The sequence below is a fragment of the Lepisosteus oculatus genome, chromosome 15 (genome assembly GCF_040954835.1).
Source record: "Lepisosteus oculatus isolate fLepOcu1 chromosome 15, fLepOcu1.hap2, whole genome shotgun sequence".
In the NCBI taxonomy this organism is placed as follows: Eukaryota; Metazoa; Chordata; class Actinopteri; order Semionotiformes; family Lepisosteidae; genus Lepisosteus; species Lepisosteus oculatus.
Genome location: NC_090710.1, coordinates 14,064,950 through 14,087,173, shown reverse-complemented (window position 1 = coordinate 14,087,173; position 22,224 = coordinate 14,064,950). Strand labels below are relative to the sequence as shown.

General features: G+C 34.9%; 1 protein-coding gene across 1 annotated transcript; it reads right to left on the bottom strand.

The window, feature by feature from the left end:
* Positions 1-3,258: 3,258 nt before the first annotated feature.
* pcdh20 (protocadherin 20) lies at positions 3,259-9,661 on the bottom strand. Its single transcript, XM_015363619.2, has 2 exons — positions 9,532-9,661; positions 3,259-9,000 (listed from the first exon to the last, which is right to left on the bottom strand). Exons 1-2 carry the CDS (start codon positions 9,571-9,573, stop codon positions 6,376-6,378), a joined length of 2,667 nt encoding a protein of 888 aa, XP_015219105.1. The 5' UTR covers positions 9,574-9,661; the 3' UTR covers positions 3,259-6,375.
* Between the last annotated feature and the right edge of the window lie 12,563 nt (positions 9,662-22,224).

The window sequence follows — 22,224 nt, the reverse complement described above, 5'->3', positions numbered from 1 at the left end:
CTCTGCCCAGCAGCAAATCCTTGCTAAACAGAGAGATGGGACTTTGATGTTTGAGCTTTTCACAATATCTCAGTCAAAGTACTGTAACCTCGCAAAGTAGCGGGGGAAAAAAACACGATTTGGACTATTGTTATACAGGTGAGTACAGTATGTATAATTTATAATTGCTATTAATAATTGCTTACACTTATATAGTGCTTTTCTGGACACTCCGCTCAAAGCGCTTTACATGTAATGGGGACCCCCCTCCACCACCACCAATGTGCAGCATCCATCTGGATGATGGCAGCCACAGTGTGCCAGAACGCTCACTACACATCAGCTATCAGTGGGGAGGAGAGCAGAGTAATGAAGCCAATTAATAGATGGGGATGCGTAAGGGTGTTTCAAAAATGAAATTAAACCAGGGAGTTGTCTTCATTTCATTAGGGATGTTGGATTTTTTCAAATATAAAGTTAAAAATAAAAAGATCTTCTCAAACACATAGTAGTATTACCATACCAAAGCACATACTGTATTGTAGAACTGTTGGAAGGAGGTAACAAAACAGTAATGTAATCTGCGGGGGATCAAAGCATAAGATTCAATTCTTTTTATTAGATCACAGTCTTGAATGAATAAATAGATCAAAGACTGAGATTTTTGTAAAGCAAATAATGTAAAACTGCATTATTAAGAAGGAGACAAGAAAAGAGATGAAGTGTATTTGTATCATAACCAGGTCACAGAGCTAATCACATTTTCAGACCTATGTAACCCAATCTGTTTCTTTATTAGGCTTGTATTTGTTTGTATTCAAGGCATGGGCAGAACAATAAAGGCAATCTAGAAATGTGATCAGTCCATGAGTGATAGTAATTACTTGCTGTCTACACTATTAATAATTTAATGTAATTTCAGATACACTACTTTCCAGAAAGCTTTGGCCTGCTATCAGATTGTATTTACTTCACTACAAAAACTGCTAATAAGCATCCAAGTCGCAGTCTTTATAATATAAAATGGGCTTACTTAAGGAGAGTCCTGGGTTGTTTTTTAAAATAAATTTGGTTTGCAGATGCTATGGAAAGAATGTTGAGAGAGAAACAATCTGTTGAAAATAAATCTATTTTATAACTATATATGCCATCACCTACATTTTTTTAATTCAGAAACCTTTCAAGTGACAAAGGGACTCAGGCATTGAAGTGTGTAGAAGGTTATTTTCTTTTTATGGTCATGTGCTTGAGTAGAAAAGGGTTATGGAAAGTTCAGACTCCAATTAAGAACATGGGGATATTGTGCACGATACTCTAATAAAATTGCTTCTAGCTTACTTCTAGCTTCAAAGTAAGCTAGAAGGATTCTTGGTTAGAGACAGGGAAAGCAGACAGAGACATTATAACCAATGAGTAAAAGTAAGTAAGAGAGCCTAATATCTAATTTCTGCTTGTTGTGTTCATGTAAAAACAACTTGCATGACTGTTATGTTTCTGCATTTGCTCTGTCAAGTACAATGTACCTAATTACTGAAATTTCACATTTCACATAAAGAGAGAATATTGACATGTTTTTAGTGTTTTTACAACAATTATATTTGATTAAACTATAAGCAGATGTTTTTTTTGTATTATTTGTAATACTAATGCCACCTGAAAAAAACATTTGTCAGTCAGAACAGGTCAGTAGTTTACATTACGCATGGTCATATTTTGAAAGTTTGCTACACAACATATATCCCTCATGCTAAAAACGTAGTTTTAGTTACATTCAGCATTTTGTTATACTGTACTTGCTATCTTACTATACTGTCTTAGCATTGTTTTCCACTGGGCCACTTAACATCACCATGACCATATGAAATTGTATGAAATAGTATGAAAATGAGCGCATGTCAGTAGTGTGCATCATGTTAACAAAAGATTTTGGATTAATTATATGACCATGATTTAAATACAAGTTTTAATTGGGAAGTATTTTCAGGAACACCTTGTTACAATACAGTGTTTGTTTTTGAGTACCAATATTTTAAATACTGCAAGTGAGTGAATATACCTAGATTTACTCAGTTATGCAAAATTCAAATTTACAAGGACATTTCTACAATTTTCAGAACTCTAGACATACCAAGTCATTGTTTAAGACAAAATTAGTTGTATAAATCAAAATCAATGTTTGTTATTCTTTGTGACAGATACACTTCATCACTGTAACAAATATGTAATTAAACCTTATGACCAACCGATAGTATTACTGTTTATTTTGGGCCTAAATGAACTTTTGCAAGTGCCAGTAATAGATGAACAGATCACCAAATCTGAAATCCATGTGTGAAAACTGAATGATTAATCAACACCATGGTAAGTGAAGAAAAGTGCAGAAATGGTAGGTGAAACACAGCTGCTATAAGGTTTAAATGCAGCGCTTTAGTGTTTGTTCTGTGTATTTAAGAATTTTGTACCATCAAGAGCCCCAAAAGACAAAGAGTTTACATTTTGCCTCAGTATTCCACAATACGTGGAAGAAAAAATGTGCAATTTAAATTGATTTTTATAGTAAACTGATTAATTTATTTCCAATTAGATTCGTTATTTATTTTATAACAGTAATAAATACCACTTTAAGTTGAAAAGTAATAAATACCACTTTAAATAAGTTAAAGTGGTATAAATGTAATAAAGGTGGGTAGCTGTGTCAGCATACGTAGGCTGCAAAGGAACAAGTAATAGGTTTATCCCATGCTGAAAAAAAGAAGAAAGAAAGCACAATGTTTCAGCCGTGGAGCCTTCTTCAGGTGTATAAATGTAATCATGTTAATTAAATGTGATATTAAAGTGGAGTAAATTTTTTTAATAAAATAAAACATAACAGTGATGGGTTTTCCATAGAAATGTCAAAATTTAAGTTGACGAATGGCAAAAAATGCCTTAATCTCTTTAATTTTTTTCTTAAAAAAGTAGACCTTTAATTTAATTTTAAATTGAGATTCAGTATAATGAAGAATAAACATTTTAACAAACTGACTTTTTTAGAAGTATATTCCATTTAATGTTGACATAAACGTTATATAGAAATATCCAAAACAAAGGTCTTTCCTAGATTTGTGAATTTGGTTTATGTTATAAATGTATCTTAACCTACTTGGAATCAAACACTATAATAATGTTAAACTAATATATTTGATATTCCAAACCTTTCTTAATGAATAACTTTTAATGCATACAGTATGAAATATGCATTTCAAACCAAATGTTTCTCTTACAACAGTAGACAAAGAAATGAGGACATCGTAGTTTGGGTGACTAGTAGACCCTTATAACATTTTAAGGTTCTCTCCATTTCTACCATATATTCATAAATTATCAAATGATAGGCCTATTTATATGTGCTATGGTCATTGGTATACAGCACATCATAATACCCAGTGCCATGACAAAGCATAAATGAAAAATGGCAAAAAAATACGATACAATCGAAAATTGAAACAGATAAAAAGACACAAAACACACAAGAAGGATATGTTAAACATTTTCTCTTTTGACAGCATATAATTATGATATAATTTGAAAGAGTCTAATGATCATTTACAAGGTGATTGTAGAATATCTCATACAATTATTTATTTTGAAACGAAAAAGAATTTAAGAAATTCAATGACAGTGTTTCAGCACTGTGAAATAATTCTGGTTGAACAGGTGGGTCTAGTGTGTGACAGATTTGGAACAAAGTTTACAGGAGGAGGAAGAGTGTTAGGTTTAAATTGTGGGTTGGGTTAGAAGTTCAATACCAGCCTCCCTGTAATGGAATTGTTGTAATTCTCTGGAGATGCACAGGAATATTTGCAAGTTAGAAACAAGGATATGAGTTACACAGAAGGACACCTGATCTGAGTCTTCTCAGTGTACAGCACGTTATGATGAAAAAGCTGGTTCCACAGTTTGAATGGGCTTTTAGTTACCTACTATACCACCCTAACTGTAAATTGAGAGGATCGCTATCAAATTATTTAAATGCCTGATCTTTATTTCATAAAAAAAAAACAATAAAAAGCATGTATCCCATTTTTAAACAAATTAACTTTGAGTGGGAAGAGTCCAGTACTGCTATTTGAAAATGCCTTAAGAACATTAAGATTTTGCTTTCGAAATCTAACTACTCTTGCAGATGTGCCACATACTTTATGGTAGATCCACATGACAAAGAAATGTTTACATTTGCCAAAAGGTTTTTTTTTTATTCCTCTTGGATCAAGGTACTGATTACTTTGTTTTCATTCTTCATAATTCAGTGTTATGAAATGCCATAGTCTTAAGGTATTTTGAGGTCCATCTCATGGACTAAATGTGATTTAGTTATGGCATAATCTACAGTAAGTACAAAACAAATATAATACTTATTTTTTAAAATATACCTTTATGCTGAGGTGCAAGTATTTGTTAAAGTATTTATTAAAGTCCCTAACAGTATTCAACACTCTAATTTTTATCTAGTACTCTAGCTTTCAAACACCAGGCACAACTTGATTCACTCAAAATAGTCTATAAAGTTTAAGAGGGTAGTCACTTTGTTACAGTTAATGAGATCCTGAGATATATAGGAATACCTGGATATGTGAAAGATGAATTTGAAGTAAATTAGATAATTCTGAATGCTTCAGGAAAAGCATGACCAGGAAGTTTCAGCTATCAAGTGCAGTACACTGGAACTTAAAAGGCTGCTAGACTTCTGGGTTTTTTATTTCTTTAAAAAAAAGTCTTTCACAGTGAATAAATGAAGGACTGTAAATGACCAGAGGAATGTTGAAACATAAAGTAGAAAGAAACAGAAACTCTATCAGCATACTGAGGTATTTCTGTAATCTGTTGTTAGTGTGTTGCATACAGTATAAGCTTTCAAATTAAGACTCATGTCCTGAGAAGACTATTAATTTGGATTTTACACACATACAATTTGTAAGCATTTTGTGTAAAAAGTTTCTTCTGCTTTAAATTCTGCAATACTCATTCATAACTACTAGAACACTACTGTAGCAACAAAAGTACTGAAATATTTATCTAAAAGATTTGATCTTTCTTGATTTAATTGAACAGTTACTATAATTATTAAGATTTTCAAGGAATATAAATCACTTTACTACATTGTTAAAAGTTTTGGCATAACACAAGAGATCTGTAAAATGTGTAAAAAAACACTTTATTAGTGAAATTTATTTACATGTGTTAACCTTATAGACTCAGGTGAAAATTCATATATGTGGAGGAAACAATTATCACAAACTATCATAACACTCAATCATATTAAAATGTTGTATACACTGTAGCTCTAATCTTGAAAATTAAGCATGTGAATTCCTGCCTGCAGTAGCATTTTCAGCAGAAAAAAGAAAAATGACCACTAGAATTCATAAACACTTGAAATGTACATTCCTCATCTCATTTGGAAAAAGGTAGGAAAATAATACAAAATACCTGAGAAAGGTGATTTGCATTTGAAGAACAGCATTGTAGATGCAATACACATAAGAAGGAAGAAGACTTAATGTAGGTATAATAGGACTGTGATAAAACACAGTACAAAACAGACACAAAAACATCAGTAAGAGTAAGACTGATCTTGTGTGCCAGAAGTGTCTGATGGACGATTTAAAATGCAAGAATAATATTTACATGCAGAATTACCGTGGGAAAGTTGAACAGTGCATTATACGTACAATTTATATATAATTCATAAATAGTTTATCAACGAAAGACCTACACTTAAATTTAAAAACAGCATTGCATAATCAATTACCATTGAATCCATTGACATGGAATATTCAATACACTATTCATCTGGCTAAAAAAAACAAAACATTTTTAATAGGCTGTTATAAGAATAAAGGAACAACATACAGAAACAAATGGAGGGACATTTTTAGCATTATCTCAACAAACTGCATTGATTCCTTGACAAGTAAAACATTACTAAATGACAGCTGCCTTCCTTCCAATAAAGTAGAAAAAAATCCTGAGTAGTTTTATTAGGAAAAATGTTCATTGTTTTTTGTAAAAAAATAATTTCAGTGACAACTATGTAGAACAACATTGTTCTGTCTCTTTTTATGGCAAAATGAAAGTCTTATATTTTATTTAATCATTTTCTATCAAATTTCCAAGTAAGGATCTGACCATCCACACAGACATCTTAAAGAAACCATGGTTTTAAGCAATGCCTGTGGATGTCTTTATTCTTCGGCTTTGTACATACTTATAAAACACTGTCCATGTTACAAAATTATAAAATAGTATTTACAAAATATTTATATATTATTTGTCATTATAAATTAAGTATTCTTCACAAATTAAATTAATATTACCCACAAATATTGTCCATATGTCTGTAAACAGATTTCAATGTCATATATTAGATGCCTCCATTAGCTTCCTTTCTGTCATGTCCAAGAAAGAATTAGCTTTTGCATTCATTTTTACTGTTGTCTTTTCTTTCTTTTTATGCCTTTTCCGTTTCTTTAAGCACATACTTGCAACCAATACAATTACTACAGATAGCAGTACCAGACATGCTGCTGATAGAGCAATTACGACAGGCAGACAGCGGAAATGTTCTATCTCCTTTTCTCCAAGCTCTGTCAGTTTTTCTGGAGGCCTTTCCTCTATTTTGATTTCAGGTTCTTTAGTCAATAAACTCTGTATGTAGGTCTCATTGCTTACTGTCTCATTAACAAACAAATTAACCATTACGGTGGAGTGAAGAGGCTCTGGCAGGCCTTGATCGCTGACTTTGACAAGCAGCCTGTAAAGGCCATAATCATTCTTCATCAATGCTTCCTGCAAAGTAATGTTACCTGTGCTTGGATCAATCCTAAATGATTCAGGTCGTGGGCCCCGTCGGCCAATGATGCTGTAGGCTATCACGGCATTCATTCCAGTGTCTCTGTCCACTGCATAGACTTCAGTTATGGATGTTCCTGGAAGGGTTGTGGGCAGCACAAGCATATAGGATACATTAGACTGAGGAAACAAAACCAAAGGGGGATTGTCATTGACATCCAGAAGTAAAATGGTGACCATGGTGACGCAAGAAAGGGCTGGGTCCCCTCCGTCTACTGCCTCTATCCATAAAAAGTACGAACTCTTCTGTTCTCTGTCCAATGGTACTTTAGCTCTCAGAGCTCCTTTCCCAGTGTCTATAACAAAAATGTCACTGCCATTGACAATAGATAATGCAACCCAACCATTCTTTCCTGAATCAGCATCAGTGACAGAGATTACTCCAATTTCTCCATATCCTGGAAAATTTTCAGGGACAAAGAAACTGAAATCTTTGTTGATGAACCGAGGACTGTTGTCATTTTTATCGAGCACTGTGATGATGACATTAGCTGTTGCTTCCTTCTGTGGTGAACCACAATCCACTGCTTTAACTGTAAACCGGTACTTTTCTTTTTCTTCTCGGTCAAGTGATGTGGAGACCATGAGAACTCCAGTAACTTTATCCAGAGTGAAGATGGAAGGGGCGTCGGATCCTAGTAGATAAAAGACATCTCCTCTGCTTCCACTGTCCTCATCTGTTGCATGCAGTTTTGTCAGGAAAGTGTTGGGGGCATTGTTTTCTTCAATTGTCAAATCAACTAGATGCAGCTGAAAAACAGGGGAGTTGTCATTCTCATCTATAACTTGTACTTTAATCAGGATTTTTAGAACAACATCTTGTGAATTATTGGCAGCTACAGTCAGTTGATATTCTTGTTTTTCCTCATAGTCCAAGGGCTCTGTAGTCTCTAGCAGATACTCATTTGTGAACAATTTGTAAGGTGATAATCTGAAAGGGCCATCAGCCTCCAAATAGCAGTGTGCCTTTTGCTTTTGATCTGGATTTTGTAAAGTGAAAAATGCAATTGGGGTGGAAGGAGGCTCTGATTCCTTTAGGTATACAGTTCCATCTTTTTCAGTAGCGATATAACGTGGTATAACAGCTGGTGGACTGAAGAACACTTTAATGATGTGCACTATCACTACTGCCACTGTTGGTATACAACCTGGCCCATTTGCAAGTATAGTTAGTTTATGAAAAATACCTGTGTTTCCATCAATTTTACCTGCTAGTTTAATAGCTCCTGTACTTTTATCAAGACTAAATAATGCTGTTGTGTCTCTTGGGACTCTTTCACTATAGACATATGTTATCTGGGCATTTGAATCCAAATCTGGATCAAAGGCATGAACTTGTGTTACATGTGCTCCTTTGGTGGAATTTCCATGCAAAGTGACATTAATATGAGATTCAGTAAATATTGGGCAATTATCATTGACATCTGTTATAATTATTTTGAGGGTAGCTGTGCCTAAAAGCTGTGGAATACCTCCATCCTCAGCTATGATATTGGTGACATATTCATTCTTGGTTTCTCTGTCAAGGAAGCCAGTTATAATCAAGAAGGGTGTCAGTTCACCATTTTCATTTTCTTCCACATCTAATGTAAAAACTCCATAATCATTAACTAACCAGTATGTCTGTACTCCATGAACTCCAATGTCAGGGTCAACAGCAGAGTGCTCAATTGCAAATCTTGAGTTGATCTGTGCATTTTCTGGAACAAAAACGTGGATTTCATCAGAAGGGAATCTTGGAGCATTGTCATTGATATCCTTAATGACAATTTTAACTTTCACTAGCTGGAAATATTGCTGGGGCAAAATGATAATATCTAGAGATATAGTGCAATCGTGGTTTCCAAACTTTTCAGGACAGAGAGCCTCCCTGTCAATTTTGTTGGCAGATGTGTGCAGTTCTCCTGTGGTGTTATTCAGGTTCACATACTGACCACTGATCTTCTTTAACCCCAGACTGAATGAAAGAGGGGGATCAACGGAGAAATCCAACTTTAAATCTGCTCCAATGGCCCCTATTAGTGTTCCTCTTGGTAATCCTTCATTTATTTTATAGATGATTTCTTTTGCTTTGCTGTAAGTTGAAAAGCAGGGGAGAGGTCTGAGGAAAAGCAGAAGAATGCAAAATCCCTGCAAATGAATCATAGGAATAACAGAAAAGGTTAAAATGTATTCAGATATGCAGGTTTCATTTCCTTATATTATGTAATAAGCTTATAGTGGTGTAATAAGTAGGATAAGGACATTAATGTCAGGATGAGAACTGCATTAAGTAAACACTCTCAGTGAGCTAAATCTACTAGTAAATGATTAAAAGTTACAACAAAGTTAAAAAGTGTGTGTTAGTTTAGATTTAGAATTTAATCTTTTAAATAAACAGTTTTAATCCAATGCAATTTTTAATTATGCAAAGAATGCATGAGATACATAGAATTCAACATCTTTTACCTATTACATGTGTACAGATACACATTCATAACATGTTTGTATCATTAGATTATGTTGCTGTAAACAATGAAACAATTGTTACAATGTTGTTGTATTACACAACACTTTAGGACAAATTCTAAAAAATACAGATCTTTAAAAACATTTTTTTTTGTGATGGTTTTAAAATTTAAGCAGTCTCTTGAATTCCCATTTTAACCTTTAAACACTTACCTGCAATATTATAGTAAGGCTGAAGGTGATTTTGCTGAACATTTCTTCTTATCTCAGATTCCCCAGGATAATAAAAATTAAGAAACAAACTACCACCACTTATGCATTTTATTTGTCGGTGTGGTCAGACTTCTTCTGATTTCTTTGCGTGCTGACTTTAGTCATTCATCTGCTGCACAATTCTAGACACTCCTCCACTATGCAAATTAGTTCAGAAAAGCAACCAATTGGCTAGAACACCCTAAAGCTCAAACTGTTGGTTCTTTTACCCTATATTTGCTGAACAGTTTTATGCAAAAAGAAATAATCAGCATATCATATATAGTATATTGTATACTGAGTATATTAATGTAGTGGTATACAGAATACATATATTGCATATTCTTCAAATAGTTAAGAACACAAGAATGTAGGAAAGGTCACAAGCAACAGGAGGAAGTTGGTTTGCCTGGCACTTTTGGTAACTAATTGATCCAAGGATTTCATCCAGTCATTTCTTGAAGGAAGCCAAGCTATTAACTGCAACCACATGGTGGGGTACCTCTTCTCATACTGCCACAACCCTTTCTAGGTAAATAAGTACATCCTGTTCTCAGTTATAAATGCACATTCTATTTATAAGAAGGATAATCTTAAATCCAGCTTATAAGTACATAGTCACTAATGCGGCAAGATGCTTGTCATATTCTTTTGATTGTTTTATCTATTGATTTGTGTGTGAAGCTTACTACTACTACAGGATGAGATGCAGGATATGGAGAAAGGTTTCAGTCTTGTTCCTTCTGCTTTACTAATCCTAAATTAGTAATATAATATTTCTAAAAACAAATTAGTATGATATTCAATTCCTTATAAGACTCACCAAATGAGTTAATTTTATTTGGTGATTTTCTCAAAGGCAATTTTAAATGATTTAAAAAGTTAAAGGTGGATCTGGGATTTCAGAGGTGAAACACACCTTTTTTTTCCAAAAGCCTCGTTAAATCATATCTTAAGACTAGTTTAATTGTAATTGCATAGTTACAATAGTTGCATAGTTCATTTATATAATTTGAAAGGGACGCAAAGTTTTCCCACAAAGTGGTTTGCTATTGAACTTTTTTGTACATCACTTCTACCTGTGTGATCTTTAGTGTCAAGATAGATATTGAAAAAAGGGAAGAGAAGTAAAACTTCCACACCTTAGAATTCTACTGTACTTATAAGATTTGTTTCTGTCTGTTGTAGTTTGTAATCCTTACCCAAACAATCAGATACCTTTCATGGTGTCATGTCAGTGCAGGAATGATAACTGTCATGGATTGAAGGTGGGGGCACTTTAGTGGCACAATGTGCAGGTTGAGTCCTGCAGATTTCAGAGATTCTTAACTATTTCATTAGCCATGGTGCACACATTGCCAAATGTTGTTCCGTTTTGGTGCACATGATACCAGGATACTTGCACTCCTGTGCAATAGTGTCTCCTGAAATTATCCAGGAGACTGTGGATTGTGTTGTTAGAGGGGACTCCTCAATCTGATGTTAGTACTTTGTTTGATGCAGTAGGTCTTTGTGTGGAAAAAGAAGTCAGACAGGCGAACCAAACGCCAAAACACAATAAGTCTATTATAACGAGCATATGTTTCACATTAGCTTGGGATAAGTCAGTATTTGTACAATATTCTCCTTGAAGAATCCCAAGATAATATAACCAGAGGCCACAAAGTTAATATATTTCCAAAGACCAAGCTGTAGTTTTCAAAAAGTAACTGAGTCATGACTTTCTATACATTATGCAATATATTTATGATTTTATAAAAAGAAACAATTAAAGAGGCAATGCCTTGCAAAAGCATTTACACCTTTCCAAAGACAATCACTTAAAAAAATGGCATACATTATTTGTAATTCTAACAGAATGTGACAACTTTGTAAGGAGGCGAATACTTTTGCAGGGCAATGTACCTATTGTATTCACATTTCTTCATAATGTATGCTATCATAGAAAATTGAATTGATAAAACTATTTATTGAAGATTTTGTGGAAATTTACTTGACAGTTTGTGAAATTAACAAAATGCTTGCATATGTTAAACTACTTAAATAAACCTGACACTGAGGTAGCTCTTTCAGTACTCTCTGATAGCATTTCTTAAAAAAGTTTGGTTAACACATTTTATACAGTAGCTAAATTGTGCCAGAACTGATGTTATATTATTGGGATCATCCCATCAGTTACATAAAACCAGTGCCTTAACCTCATCAATTGATGACGTTGTGCTACGTTTTAATCCGAATGAAAGAAATCTTTGATCCTGGATTGACTTTTTAACCTCATTCGAAGAGTATTCTGAAGCAATATTGCCATGGTGCTTCCTATGCTGTCTGTGTCTTTAGCTAAAAAATTGCTTCATGCGTTTGTCATTTCAAGGGTTGGTTCTTATAACACCCTACCTGCAGGTGTCTCTAATACAACAGTTAACATATTAAAGTATGTTCAGAATTTGGCAGCTCTGACTAGGTTTTATGGGATTGATCACATCACTCCTGTCTCAGAGTTCTTGGACACTTTTTACAGTTTTACAGTTTTTGTGTAGTCCTGTCTACATTCAGTGCATCCCTTTGCTCATCTGATTTTGGTTTATTATGTGTTCCCACTCTTCCTCTGCACTCCATAGGTGACCCATATCTTTAGAGAACTATCCCACATTAAATCTGGTACAGGTCACATAAGATGCTTTTAATGCCTAGCTTAAAACTCTTTTTGATTTTTGATGATTGTTTTTGTCTTTTGTATCAGCTTTATTTGTAATTGTATTTTTTATCATGTGATTCGTATATATTATACAGTGAATTTAGACAGTTGCTTTAAATTTGTATGAAATATAATGTTTTTGTCACATGCCTAGGCTCTTAATTTAACATTTGAATTTTGTAAGGATATGTGTATGAAATTTCAGAAGCTTCCCCTTACAGTAAGGGAAAGTAAGTTCCCCTTACCTTCCCCTTATAAGGCTACTGACCTTACAATCCAATTCGTTGGAATACTTCAGTTCATATGACACTTCAGTTATTGATTCTCTAATCTGCAACATTATTAATCAGGTATCGCTATTTAAACCTGAAGAAGCTATTTAAAAAGAAGAGGATGTCTGTAAAGCTAACATTATATTCACATACATTAATGATCGGGATACTACAAGTGAGAAGACAAAACAAATAAGTCTAAATACATTCATATGATATGTTACAATATTAATATAAATAATCATGTAATCAAATGTATTTAGTTAAAATTATTGTATTACATATTATTATTAATATGAAATATTATATAAAATAATGTTAACAGGGAATTGTGTTTGTGTTAAAGCTACAGTATATCAGTTTTTTAGAAGTTTACTGCTAATTGCTAATTCTGTGGTAAAGATTAATGAGACAAGGAATTCTAGATTCAGGTGTGTCTCCTGTTTGCCGGTATTGTGCCATGACTGTCTCAATTACTCTGTCATCACACTGCAAAATTCTGTGTATTCCTATTTACAAGAATCAATGCCTCACATAGTTGAACATACAGTACAGTCTGCAAAAAATTCTTAGATGCCAATCAAACAGTATGTCTTAAGAAGATGGGATAAAATCCACAACCCAAGAACTGAGTGGCAGCAGTGCAAACTGCCATGTTGGTGTGCTGCCCCATGTGTTCTTCAAATGTTAGTCAATCTGGCCCATCATGTACCAAAACCAAATCCTGCTATAGGTGATGCATTAAAGTAATTCCATAATCACCTCAGAACATTTAGCTCAGTCTAAGTGAAATTAATGTTACAATTTTAAACCCATATTATCAATCCTCTGCATTGCTTACTGTAATTAACAGGTCTTGTGGAATAAAAAAATAACAGCAAAAAATGAAGGTTATAATATAAGCTTGCTAAGTCAATTATTAAAGGAAATTTTAAGAGAGTTTGATAGTTTCACATGCAGCTAACAACTTGTCATGTATACACAAAAAAATTGAGGCGTAATAATTTAGACATTAAAGTGGGTTTACGTTTTCAGAAACATACTGTTAACTATTTAAAACCTTGTAGAATATGACAAATTAAATATCTTTACTGCCAGAAAACGGTTTTTCACATTTGCCACTAGTGGCTAGGAGATGCATGATGGACACGAGGATTTAAAAGGCACAGAATATTAAGAAAACATTTCTGATGTCAAACTATTGACCTCATAAAATGATTCTACAATTCATTTTTAATCCTTGACTTATATGACTCTCAGCTTAGAGAATACTGTTTAATAAAAAAGTACAAAACTATGTTGTATACCCATCTATACAGAATTCCTGTCTTGAGAATTGTTTTTAATCATCAGATCAAAGATGGGTAAATTTAATGTATTTTTTTAAAGCAAAGACTGTAAACAGTACTTTGACACTGAAGCATATTGCTTAATTGGAGGAATTAAACTGTATTACAGTTTCACTCAGCTGTTGAATAGGGGTTTAGATAGTGTTAAGGCTGATGCAAAGTGAATCAGGTCGTGATTACATTTTGCCACTACACTGGTGAAATCAGCTTGCTTCTTTTTTGTTCAACATTTTGGCATGATTTGGTATACATTCTGAATCTTGTATTGTTTTTTCTATTACATAATTAAATTCATTTTGAATTGACATTTTGTCAGACTGATTTATAGTTTGTAAACTTTCATTATGCAATTCTTCACTTTTCAGTAGTTGTGATTTGAATCATCAGTGTCATCTAAATAAAATAAAAAAAAGAAATCTGGGTAATTTTGCATTCCTTTATGATTTTCTATGAAATAACTTCCGAAATTCTAATTTTCACATTCATAGGTGACAGAAAATAGATGATGGGTGGAAGAATCGTTTTTATTTTATTTCAAAGGTTGCCTTCCAAGAGCTGATGAGATCAAGTTACTGGGTGGTAATGTTAAGCTTAGGTAATGCTTATTAAGGGGCTTGATTCAAGTACTCAAAATCCTGAAATGCAGTCAACAGCATTCAGAAGACACCAGCTAACCAGCCATGTTTTTAAAGTGTATACTCTTGCTTCTTTCAAGAAAGAATCTGGATGAGATCCTTGGATCAGTAAACTACTACAAACGGAAAGGATTCCTCTCCTTTCATGTTCTTATGTTCTCTAAAATGTTGGAACATAGGCATTTGAGTCTTGATAAGTGATTGTGCCATGCCTTGTGATTCTGTCTCATCCATTTAGTTTAGACACTTTCAGACAAAAGCTAAGCACAGAATGCTAAGAATTGAGAAGTAAGTTGAAAATCATAGAAGACACCATTAAAGATTTTCAGGTTGGTAGCTGCATCAGCATGCATAGTCTGCAAAGGAACAAGTAAGAGGTTTATTACATGCTGAAAAGAGAAGAGAGAAACACAACATTTCAGCTGTGAAGCCTTCTTCAGGTGTGTTCACACACCATTAAAGATATGCTGGTTAACTAGAAAAAGACTTTCTGCAAAATTAAATATGTTCATCACATTATATTGCATTTTCAAAGCTGTTATGAGGGTATTTTTTTCTTCATTCAAAAAAAGCATTAGCCCATTTCCTCAGAAAATAAAATTCTGTTAGTAAAAAAAAAAGTTACATATTTTAAGTTATCATTAAATATTGCTATAAATGGGGGGTTACAAAAATAGAGAAAATCAGGAACTAACTGAGTGATTTAGTGAATAACTAAAATAGTCATGACCCCCAGCAACTTATATCCAAGAATATACCCAGGCTGTTGGAATAGTTAGAGGCATGTGAATTCTTTGTTTTCTGGCACAGTTTTTGGTGATAAAGAATAATAAACAAGGCACAATTAGTTAAACAAATGTGTATTAAAATGTTAATGCAAACACTATATTGCACACATTATAAACATAGAACAAAAACGTTTCTGTGTTTAATAGTTTACACAGAGTTACAGAGTCCTAATGTCTGTAGAGATAATAGAGGCCAAAAAAAAGAGATAAGCTGCCTTCTAAATTAAATGCAATACAACCCACAGTTAAATCTCTCTTTGCAAACCTGTGTAGTGTGCTCTCTGAAGGCACCAGTTCTATAGGGTTTGAGCATTAACTGGGACAATTATTAATTATAGCAGTAAATCACAAAATGATTCTTTTGATGGCTTTAGAATCCAACCATGCGATATAACTCAAACAACGCACACACACAGGTACTAATACACGAGGATACATTTATTAATACATAGAATATGTATATAAACATATGTATATATGTATATAAACAGGTCTTATCGAGAGGGTTATCAGAATACAAAAGGTATATATTCAGTCAGTTACGAAGAGTTACATACTGTATATCAAGAGGACATACGTTCAGTATATCATTCATTTAGACCGTTTCGTAAATGCACTTGGTTATAACTTTTACATTAGATACTCAAAACAAGTACATGACTCTTAGGCATTAAATTGATATCAACTGGTTGGGATAACAATTGAATTCTCGAGCTGTAATGCATTGAAGTTGAATACTCAACCAATCTCTGGGGATTCAGATCTCCTGCGGACTCAAAGAAACAGTTGCAGGCTGTTGCTGTCCAATCCTCGCTCTCTGGCTCGGTGCCAGGCTGTGCTGTGCGGCTTGCGACGGTGCCCTGCTGATGCTCACTGACTGGCTAGTTAGTGTTGGCTTTAACTAGCAAAGTTTGCACACAGGAGAAAAGATGACTGTGGGTCCCAGCAAGTCAGGAAGAGGACCGGTTCGTTCCTGATGAAGTGCTAGATTTGAATAGTGATTCAGCTCTCAACAGTTCTGACCTGTTCACGCGGCCTGCTGCTGGTGCTAACCTCGGGTGGATCCTCTGGTTACTCTCTGGCAACCTCCGCTCTAGACTCTTAGAACAAAGGAAAGTTCTGGCACTCGGACACACTGGCCGTTCCGTGGTTGTCCGGGCTGAGTCTCAGGATGGTCAGGAGGCGCGCTGCGAGAATGTCCTGCCCTTGGGAGCCTTCTGCTCCTGGGCTGTCCTGCCCTGGAATTCTCCTTTGAATTCCCTTTAGAAAAGTCCACAGAATTCTCTTACAGGCTCTCTGTGTTGCCTGTTTTTACCTGGAGGAACTTCAGCTCGTTGATTGGCTGAAACTTCCATGGGCATCAGAGTCCCACGTGGGTTACTCGGCCCTACCAGTCCCTGATTGGTTGATCAAGGTGAGATATGAGTCACTTACTCCTGACACTTAGGAATGCAGTGCAGATGTCCATCTGGCACTCCCTAGACAGATAGGCGCCAATGGATGACCATTGATCATGATAGCCAGGCTTAGCTAAGTGCATCCCCCTTTGGGAGCTGTCCCTTATCAAAAGAAAACATCTTTAAATCAGCCTGCATGAATAGCTTCTCCGTGGCTGCACCACAGAGATGAAGAGAGAGATGAGGCCTCATTTGGGAAAGCACAGCAACATTTAATTCTGTCTTATTAATAAGCCTCGCCGCTACACCTGGATGCCACAAAATAAATGGGAACCTATCTTCCTATATATAAAAATGCACCCTCATGCAGGAAAGGCCATTTTAACTGAGGTTTTCCCTACTCAGGAATTCCAAGCTCTCTCTAGCAAGGTTCAAATACTTAGCTCCAATCGGATTTTTCGGAGGATCATAAAGTAGGGACTATTGCCTGGCACATGCTCCAACTTCCAGCTCCTCTTCTCCTCTGTCTCTTGTGGTCTCACCTTCTTTTTCCCTGTTTTTTTCTTCTTCTGATCTGATCTTATAAGTGACCCTGAATTCACACCAGAAGTGACAAGTCAGCGCAGCGAACGCATAGCATAAGTGACCATCCGTCCAATCCACACCAACTCTGACAGTTGTGTTCCGTATTCAAACGCTATAGGCAGGAATAGAAGAACAATTGTTTGTTTTCTGGAAAACGATATTTTGTGGTAATTTCTCAATGATCGATTATCAGTTATGGGTAAGTGAACATACTGACAATTTTATTTTCATTTTGAGTCTGTATTGATTGTTAAGAAGTTGTGTTACGTCCCCATGCGTGGCCATGTTTTTGATTTTTTTCCCGCTTCCTGTATTCAGGTCACCCCTCCATTGGTCCATCACTACACCATTACTGCAGTTGTGACATCATCATCAATCAACTCCCCGCCAATCAGCAACCAGACCTCAAGTTTAAATAACTAAGAAGTTCCAACCTCGAGAGCTCCGGCTCAACTTAGAATGCTAATTGCTCGTGCTGCTAGCTTTGGATTTGGTTTTTGTTTGTCGTTTGTCCTGGTATTACCTTGTTTGTTACTCCTTATTTGTTCTCATTATACGCTGTTCCTAGCTTGTGTATTGTATATTCTCATTTTACCTGTTTTCCAACATTGTGCAATTTGCTCACTTGCGTTTGTGTTTAACTGTGAACTTGTTGTACACTTTGGGAAAAGGTAATACGTAAGATCGTTGGGTATACTGTACATTTCACTCTTAAGGTTGTTTTCTGTCTAGGCACACTGGGTCAATTGCAACGAACTGAAAGTAGTGTACTTACAGGAGTTCAACCTGTGCTTAGTACGCAGCTTAAGTTTAAGCTTGTCCTCCACCTTAAGACCAATTGCAACGACTTTTGCCATTGTGCTTAGTCTGCAGCACCGTACTAAACCTGTTCTCAATTGCAACAAACACAAAGTAACAGCTGCTGTTCTCTAGAGGTGACTAAAGTAGGGGACTAACTTAAACCACCTCTTCATATGGTTTAAGCAACTTAGTACCGTACTTGGTGTAACTCTAGATCGCATTAGAAGGCTCTCGAATGAATGGAAATAATATCATCACTACATACTGAATTTATGCATCCCTTGCTTGGAATATATTACAATGTTTAACTCAAATTGCTTAACACTCATACCACATTTATTAATAATGAAGTTTATTAATACATGTGTATTAACAAAAGTGTCATTTACTATTAATTACGTTTAATGTCAATCATTATTACTACCTGTGAATTTTAAGATCCTAGGGAGTGAAGAGAACTTAAGCAAATAGTTATATAAGGCTTCTTGCATTTTTATGACTCCTGTTATAGCGCTGCTCTTGTAATGTTGTAGGATTATGCACAGGTGTCAGAAGATACCGTCGTAAAGGATAACCACGACTTAATTTGAAATGTAAGCTCCTACTGACACAAGAGGAGAGACAAAGGTTTATTTCAAGAGAAAATGAAAGTTCTGGAAAGTAAGCAAAAGGCACACCGTACTAAAGAAATGCATTACCTTAAAAAATAGAAATGCTTATGTAACGAATATACCCCTGTGTATAACAGAGATCTCAGCCGCCCGGGCTAGGCGAGTTCACCTTTAGCTCAGCTGGCAAGTTCCCTGTTGCATGACGCCGGAGACCCGGGTTTGTGCCCAGGCACTGAGTGACGAACTGGCATGGCAGGAGCGGCAAGGGCTGAAACCCCAAGAACTGTTACACTTAGAAGGTTAGAAGGTTTTTTTTTGCTCAAGTAATTTTATCAGTTTAATTTCCAGTTCTGTTGAAAATAAAACTTACCTTTACTCGTCATTAGATGGTGTCTTTTGTAACGATTTAGCAATAACTACAGTATGTGTTCGCTTGTTCGTCCGGAGTGTGTCATTAAATGAAATTAAAGCCGCAACAATACGGTAGAGTTCTGTTCAAACGCCCAGCTGCGGTTCTCATTTATTTTGTGACTGATAGCAATTGAGTATCTAATGACTACGCACCCTCATCTGGTGAATTGTAGCCTAGATGCAATTTAAATTAAAAACTAACTAATTTGTCAGGAAATTTAGTTTAAATCTAAACAAGAAACAGACAAAGTTATAATTGTATTTTGACGTGGCCTACGTATTAACCTACTAATCAGATGAATTGAAATGTTCCGATGCACAGTCCCCTGCAGTTCAGGCTAATTAGTACAACAACACTGAGCCCTGGGAACCGGATTAAGCACAAGTTCAAGTGAACTCCAACTTTGTTCCGCATGTTTTCGCTGCAATTAAACTCAGAGCTGGAGATGATCTCCAGAAAGTACCGCACTAACTAAACCGCAACTTTTTACGCAGCTGAATACTAACTCGGGAAGTTCGTTGCAATTGACCCACTAGGTTAGGGGCATGTGCCACTTGTGTATTTTGGTTCTGTTAGTCAGTGTAGGGAAGTTAGGGTGCGTGAGGACGCCGAAGACCTTTTGATTTTTGTTTGGGTTAGTTACAGTATGTCAGACCTCACCGTATTAGCTAGATCTATTTGGTTCTATTTTATTTCCTTTGGCACTGCTCAAGTTTTTTCCCCTGTATGTTATTGTGTCCTGTATATGTCCTTGTGCTTATATAGTTCACAGGGTATAGAAAGTGTGAATTTTGTGTGATTTGAATGGATCTCTATGGGGTTTATGCTTCACTCACGCATGCAAGTGGAAAACAATTTACTCTGAGCATAAAAAAAATGCTAGAGGACGGAGGGGACAAACACAATCAAGGTAGGTTCCGAGCAAAGAGTGTGAACCTTATCTATCTGAAATGATATTAAATAATGAATGCTAGAAAGGTTATATGCAGTCCCATGTACAACCAGTGAGCGTATATAGATAGGGAAGCAGAAGTGCAAGATTAGAATCTGACTTTCTCCTTCAAGGTCCTCTACTTATGAGGGTCTGCTCATCCCTGCAGGATATGTTAAGTGTGCTCTTAAAGAGCCCCCACAGCTGCAGCTTGTCGTTAATTAGCTAGAACAGCTATGGTTGCGAAGTCAATGCGTTGCACTTAATCCAGGGCTGCACCTCCACATGAATAAGCTCCCGTGTAATGCCAAAGGCTACTGTAAAATCAGAAGGCTGCAATAATCAGCAATGTCTTTAATATGAGGATGAAGATGGAATTCTTTCCCCTATTAATTATATTTGAAAATGTTTGCTTTTAATATATTAAATCATTTTAATAATTTAATAATTTAATTCACTTTTAATAAACTATTTACTGCTGCTTCTCTAGCAGGAGTAAAAAATATTGCCTGTTAGCATTTTTAATTGTTTTTTATTGTCTTCTGCCTCACTCATGTAGACACGGTAATCAGTTTTATATAGCTTTTAGTTTCCAATGGGCTGTGCATGTAAGTTTGTAAAACAAATCTAAAAAGTATAGAAAACAGCAGGCAGTACTTGTGTGACCAAGTGTAGAAACAAACTTGAATCAAATTAAATAGTTTAAAATTTTCTGATGTAATATCAAGCCTTTTGTATCATAAGTTGAACTAATATGCGTTTGAATTAGCAAATTAATAATGAATAAATCAAGGCATAGCTTAAATATTTGTGAGTTTCATTATTATTGGATACAAATTATGGTACATCATGTTAAATTCAGAAAGCTATTACACATAATTCATAATACATAACAGGGCTGTTGCACTTATTTGTATTATGTATTTTGCTATCAGATACTACTGTATATATGATTTAATATTTTAGTATAATTTTAAGTTCACTAAATACAAGCCCTACAATTAAAGTTTGCAGTGCTACAGAGGCAATACCTACAGGAGTTAATTAGTTTGATTGAATCCAGTCCTAAGGTAAGCAGTAGAAGGGAATTTGTCTTAGACATTACTGTGGGAGAACTGCAACCTTTATTGCCCTACTCAATCTATTTAAGAAAAGAGCAGGTGAAACTGACGAAGGTGACAGATCATAGCACCATATAATTTACCTCAATGAAGTTAACCAGAGGCAAGTTTTTTTTTCTAAAGAATGAAATATCACTTGAACGGCAGAGTTTAAATTATTTTTTTAAAAATAATTTAAAGATTATGTAACGTTAATGGAAACCAAATACATTCACGTAATATACTATATGTTTAAAAGAATTATGATTTTTGATAACATTACAATTCTGTGGGGAATATAAGACTGGAAAATCACTGCTGGAGTACATACAGTAATTGGTTGGCACATTGTTTCAGTTACTCTCCTTAGCCTAAAGAAACTATTTAGGGGTGTTATAATTTTATTTCTATTCTTGCTGAGATTTGGTTTCTACTCTGTTGCACCATTTTATTTATTAAGCTTCAATTTTCTCGAGTTAAAAACTGCCACAGCTGAATCAAGACTCTGGGTGGATGGTAATCACGTCAAAGATGTCTAGTCAAAGATGTTTCTAACTACCAAAAGTGCTAGGGTGGCCAAATAGTATGTCATTTGGACCCATTCTTATGTTTTAAGTCTAAATCTTTTTATGGGATAAAGGGAAGACTCAGAAATCTTTAAATTGTTGCCTATTAATTGAATTAAGTCCTTCACATAACCTAAGACCTTAAAGAACAGTATATAACCAGGTCCAGGTGAAGTTGACCCTATATTGAGAGTTAAACGCTTTAGGCATTTTTATTTATTCTACAATGAATTACAGCTTCCTCTGAAATTCAATTTGATGGAAAACAAATGTTGTACTAATAAATATTTTATTTTTAGACAGGAAATAAGGAACATTAATGTATACTTAATCTTTAAAACTAATAGCTTACATGTATATATACAATATATGTTTTTCACACTAGAGTCCTGTGTTTGGAAAACATTAATTTACCCAGCAATGGTAAATGCAACTTGACTCTTAAAGTTAAAGGAGAATGGTTTACATAATTTTTGTTAATCCTTAAAAGGATATTCCCTCAATACCTTCTG